Raw genomic sequence first — 6,000 nt, forward strand, 5'->3', positions numbered from 1 at the left:
GGCAGTCGGGTCCGCAGTATTTCAGGGCACTACTGATGACAGCACAATTTATTGGGCAAGACAGGAGAGGTTTAAGCAGGTGAGACGCCAACAGTTACCCCAACTCACACTCTGGTCCTAATACTTTCCGGAATTAGGTAAGCAGTATGCATCCCTCCAGCGAGATAGTGTGTGAATTCCATTCCAACATTCTGTCTCTGGGATTTCCACGTGTAGGTTGGTTGAGATACCTGATAAAAGCAGAGGCAACGGCAGAAGTGTTAGAAATGGCCTCATTGGGCGAGAGTTCCCTCACTGGCCACAGTTCCCTCTCATGATCTCTATCCAAGCCCCTGGGTGTCAGATAGGAATAAGGAAAAATTGCAGTGAAGTCAATTTGTTGACTCATTCCTCTCCTGTCTTGCCCGATTCACTCATTCGTTTATTCGTATGCTCGCTCGTTTTCTCCTTCCTTGTGTGTGTGTGTGTGTGTGTGTGTGTGTGTGTATATATATGCCTCTCTCTCTCTCTCTCCCTCCTTCTCTGTGTCTCTCTCTCTCCCTCCCTCCTCTCTCTCTCTCTATTTCTATTTCTCTTGATGACGATGTGGAACCCCATTTCTCCTCCAGCTAAATTCTCCCGAACTCTTTTGTCTTCCTATAATTAAAGGCCTTTGTCCTTATCAAGTTCTTTTCTTTCCTTCCCCCGTGGCCCACCCCTGGGTTTACAGGATGGTTTTAGCCAAAGTTTTAACTAGGTGTGCAGCCCGCCTGTTGTTTTGGTTTTGTGGGGCAGACAAATGAATATGTTAATAGCAGGCGACTCGTGAGCAAGGGCATTATGCAGGGCAGCTTGCTTCTGTCCTTCAACCTCTCTGTGCTAATGGGTCACTTTCAGACCTTCCGGGCATGTTAAAGTAACATTTGCAAGGCAGATGAATCTTGTCTCTTGCTCCTTGTTGACAGACTGAGTGGTGAGCAGACTGAGTGGTGATGGCGGCTTTTCCAGGGTAGAAATCTGCTCCCAAACAACGTCAAGACATCCATCCACTCTGTCTCCTCCTGCAGTTTGTACCCTGGTGCTCAGCTCAGCAAATAACCAAGTCTGCAGACTTCTGTGAAGTTGGTTGGCTGGTTGCCCCGATAGTGACGAAGGGCGCCTTTTATGTTGGATTTCATTCTTTCTTGTGCTCTTTGGATCAGCTGTTTCTGTTGTCCTGTTTGTCGCGGGGTCTAAAATATGCTGATTTCTATAGAGATGAGAGAAGTGGCAACTGTGAGTCGCAAATGCCGACTCCCTCCAGCAGCCGGTGTACATCACGCTGTACATCAAGCCGGCCCCTGGGGGAACTCCACGCGTGAACCACTTTCCCTGCATGCGGTGTAGTGTTGGGAGGAGCTCAGAGGAGTTGTTTGCAGCTTGGGATCCATTAGACATTGTTATGTAGAGCGATACGCCACAGAAACAGGCCATTCGTCTCAGCTAGTCCGTGTTCAGATCTCAAAGTCTGCAATTCAGAAGTCAAAGGTGACCTGATAGTGTCTGTTTCTTTTCATTGGATGGATCAGGCCATGTCTCTTCTGTGCTTCTTGCTTTGTCCATTGATTTTGTAGAAAACCTGGCAGCAGCTGATTATTGTAGCCTTTCAGCACAAGCTTGTTAAGAGAAATCTCCAGCCATTTTGTCCATAATATAAACATTTTGGTGCCTGTAATACTTAATGGCCTTAATGTGCTCACTGAGTTGGCGCTGCTTGACTTTAAAACAGATCCTGTTTCACATTTCTCCCTATTAATGAACGCATTTCAAGACTTCTTTAAAAATCTATGTATGTGTATATATGTACATGCATGTGTATGTATATATGTGTGTATTAATGCATTGTATATGTGTATATGTTTGTGTACCTATGTGTATAATATGTGTGTATGTGTATGAATATTTATGTATGAGTGTGTATGGGTGATTTTTTATGTTTTGTGTGCGGATGTCTTATATACAGTGTTTTGCTGAATTGTCTTAGAAATGCCTAATTCGATGACAGATATGTCTACTTTGTGTGCTGGGCTAACAACCCATGTGCATGATTGGGTTAACCACGTGTAAACAGGTGTGTAAAGAGTAAATTGCAAGAACTCTTCATATAATTAACCGGCTATTCTGTTGGTCCCAGCATTAAGGGCATTCCTATGCTTTTGCACACGGTTAATCCAATTTGCAAATTCGACCCAATAATTAATGTTGTGACCTGAAATGACCTGAATTTCTTCCTACAGATACTATGCCATCAGGATCTGCATAAATCTGATTAACCTTCTTTCTGCTAACACTCAGGTGGCAAAAGTGGAGTATATAAGACGCAAACCGCGGTTAAAGGAGGTTATAGTGGGACTAGAGGAGCACCTGGAATGTGCGTGCACATTACTACAGTCTAACTCAGAGTACAGAGAGGGGGAAGGTATGTCATGGTTCAATACCTTCTTTTACTGTTCAGTGTTAGAATTGTTTTTCTTTGTGGGGTTAAGAGCAAGATGTGTTGGAGGGGAGAGGGGAGGGGGCTTCGGGGGCAGATGGGAGAGGTCATGGGGGGGAGATGGAAGGGATCATGGGGGAAGACGGGGGGAGAGATGGGAGAGATCATTGGGAATGATGGGAGGGATCATGGGGAGAGATGGGAGGGATCATTGGGAATGCTGGGAGGGATCATGGGGAGAGATGGGAGGGGTCATTGGGAATGATGGGAGGGAGCTTTGGGGAGAGATGAGATGACGTGAGGGGCGAAGCGGAAGGGGAAAGATGGGAGGATGTGGAAGTAGAGGTGAGTGGGGGCGGGGGAGTGAGAGGGGCGAGTGAGAATTCACAGCTTAAAGAATGTTCACTTTCTCTTGATCAAAATGATTTGAAAACCTAAAAGCACTGAAATAATTGTGTCTGTGTGCACATGCGTGTGGAGTTTGTGTGTGGGTATGGCGGGATGACAACCAACCCAACAAGAGAAAGAAAGCGAGAGACTGTCCAGGTCCAAACCAGCTGGCAGTATCTATGTTAAACACATTCCAACTGTGAGCACACAGTGAGTGCGCAAATTGGCTGGTGCGATTCGCCTACAAAATACACAGTCACTACACTTTGCAGGTATATCCTGTGAAGCGCGTTGAGACGCCCTCCTGACGTGAAAGGCATCATATAAAATGCAAGGATTATTATTATAATTACTAAACAAATTTGCAATTTGACGAGATGAGATCTACTCCATATACTTGCAAGGGATCAGTGAAATGCAACACTTGCCGATTTAGAAAGATCATGAACCTCTCTATCTGGAGCGAGCGAGAGAGAGAGAGAAGAAACAGAGAGAAAAAAAATATATAGACTCCAGTGTGTATTGATTTCTGTATAAATTCCAACCCCAATGCATTTTCTTAGGGCCTTTCACCAGCCCTCAGCTGGTTAAAAGAAGAAATAGTGAAAAAATTAAAATACGGAAGAGCAAAAAGTTAATGCTGGCACCTGGCAAGGATGTTTTGCCAACATAAAGGCTCTCGGACATTTGCAGGTAGGACTCACTGTGCTGGGTGTCACATTGACTGGCAGAGCACAGGAAACCAATAGATCTCACTGGAATCACATTCACCATGTTAGTGTACAGTACCTGGAGGTTGGGGTGGGGTGGGGGGGGATAAAGGGGGAGGGGTAAATGGGAGACATCACCATCGATTTGCCTGTACTGGTTATGCTTTTGGCAGATACTTTGCTCCAGCCTCTCCCTCACATCCTGGGCATTGCACACCTTCACTGCTCTTGTGTCTTACTGAAGGACACCCACCCTCCTGTTGTGAATTTGCTCCTTTCACTCCTTACCTTGAATTTGAGTTGCCCGATGCTAGTTTCCATCACAGTCTCAGCCTGCTTGTTGCTTCTGCTTACCCGATAGGTTGACTTGCACTTTGCTGTGGGCATTGAGATGAATGATAATGGGTGACGAGGCTGAAAGTGCGTTTGAATCGGTGTTGAGTCTAAACGGTAAACGGTGAATGCAGGATGAACGAATAGAGCACTGAGCTCTAACTTTAACTTTGGACAGTTGATTTGTTCCAAGCCTGATGAATGCACACTCTGGTTTGCTGAACCATTTAGATTGGGAATCAACACTCACTGCACTTCTTGTTAAGAGCTTCCGATGTTGCAGTGTGATATTCTGGCATTACCTAAATGCAACTATTATTATTATTTGTTTCCAAAATCATTCCTTTTCGAGAGGATCACTAAAGCAAAGTTTTGTCTGTCTTGTGATTCAGGTGGACATTAAAGGACCCTCCCTCCCTTCTTGCCTCCCTCCCCCTCCTGCCCTCCCTCGCCCTTCTGCCCTCCCTCCCCCTCTTGCCCTCCCTCACCCTTCTGCCCTCCCTCCTTCTCCTGCCCTCCCTCGCCCTTCTTCCCCTGTTTCACCAAAGTATTTCAATCTTTGAGGGGGAGTTATCATCCTCCCTCAAAGACTCATCTCCTTGCGTGTAGGATGTTGCCGATGCAAATTAGCTGCCACATTTGCCTCTTCAAAACAACTGTATTATTGGAGCTGCCAATCCTTGCAGCACAGACTTGCTTTTCAGCGTGAGTGATTTTGCTCAGAATCCAGTGGCACGTGCCGTGCTACCCTGCTCGGCACAGCAGGCGCTGGGTTAAGCTGCCGTGAGATGCTGAGGTGTGGAGCTTCCTCCCAAAATATCTGGCTGGGGTGGGAGTTCAGTGGAAGCAACGATTAAGGTCGGGTTAAACCTTCACTGTGCTTTTCTTCTCTTACAGATGTGAGGTGAAAATAAGCTATCCAAGGACATGTCATGTGGGAGGGAGGGCCCTGGTCACCTCTTTTGTTACATGCCGACACCTGTTATGCCAAAGGTGCTTTTTGACTGTTTTCCTGCTCTCGATATGTTAAACAAAAAACTGTTTCCCGGCGAAACGGGGGGTAAAAAATAATGGACAAAACTGACTTGCTCCAAGGCAATGAGGAGGAAAGAGGTGGACAGGACTTCTCTGGGCTGTGAGGCGTCATTTCTTTCGTGAAAAGGCAACTCGGATGGATGGGAATAACGTCCTAAAATGCTGCTGAAAGGACACAATTTTCAAATGGAGGATCCTAATGAAGAACTTTAACATGGTGCTGTTATTACCAGGGCTGTTTGTCCAACTCTCGATGGACGGGATAAAGGAAGGAGAGCGCTAGCGGACTGTCTGAGAAACTGAATGGCCTTTTCCCAACGCGTATTTTCCGCTGGATTGTGGAGCAATGTTGCACAGTGTTTTGAACGACGCAGTTCCACTGGGAGGGAGAAGTCTTAAGACTAACGAACGCTTAAGAGTTTCTTCTTGCATCATTAGGTGTATATTAAGCTTGCTTATACTGTTGTACTCTTCTTTTTTTAATGTTTTATTATTCCATGGACAACTCGTATATTTTTTATTTGCATTTAGCAGACTGCAGGTATGACGTGACAGGCTCTTATTGATTTTATTTCTACTGGAAGTCTATGGCCCCTTAACAAGCTGTTCGGAAAACATTTGCGAGGAAATATTCTCAAACATGTTTTCTGGTTTCACTTATTTCTCCCCTCCCGCCTTTCTCCTTTCCTTTATTTTTTTTCGTTCTAATTTAAAGCGTTTTCAAGTACAAATTATTTTGCATTAATAAATGATCCGAAAAGCAGGAAAGTTGACAGTCATCTTGGGCCTCTGTTTTCACAGCGCGGTTTTCTGGGCGTTCTCTCCTTCAGTGGTGGTGGTGTGTGTGTGTGTGTGTGTATATGACTGGTTAGCTCCCTTGCCTCACACATGAGAGGACCTAGGTTCGATTCCCGGGCAGTGCGTAGCCTTAGGGAAGTTTCCTTACTCCACACACCTCTGTTTATCCAGCAGTAAGTAGGAACTCGGTTGTTAGTCAATTGGTGGATCGCTTTCCAGGGCTAATAATCCCTCCAAAAATGTAATAATTTGGTCATTCAATCCACAACTGTTTATGGGTCA

At 45.5% G+C, this 6,000-nt stretch overlaps 1 protein-coding gene across 2 annotated transcripts in view; it reads left to right on the forward strand.

The window, feature by feature from the left end:
- LOC103178687 (platelet-derived growth factor subunit A) overlaps positions 1-5,688 on the forward strand; it is a 29,386-nt gene extending 23,698 nt beyond the window's left edge. The window contains exons 5-7 of one of the 2 annotated variants that reach the window (XM_042341087.1): positions 2,314-2,437; positions 3,406-3,535; positions 4,783-5,688. In XM_042341087.1, the coding sequence (XP_042197021.1) occupies positions 2,314-2,437; positions 3,406-3,515 (234 nt within the window). In that variant the 3' untranslated portion in view covers positions 3,516-3,535; positions 4,783-5,688. The remainder of the gene's footprint in view (positions 1-2,313; positions 2,438-3,405; positions 3,536-4,782) is intronic. The other variant, XM_042341088.1, reaches the window with a different exon arrangement.
- The last annotated feature ends 312 nt before the right edge of the window (positions 5,689-6,000 follow it).

Source organism: Callorhinchus milii, unplaced genomic scaffold (assembly GCF_018977255.1).
Source record: "Callorhinchus milii isolate IMCB2004 unplaced genomic scaffold, IMCB_Cmil_1.0 Scaffold16, whole genome shotgun sequence".
Taxonomy (NCBI): domain Eukaryota; kingdom Metazoa; phylum Chordata; class Chondrichthyes; order Chimaeriformes; family Callorhinchidae; genus Callorhinchus; species Callorhinchus milii.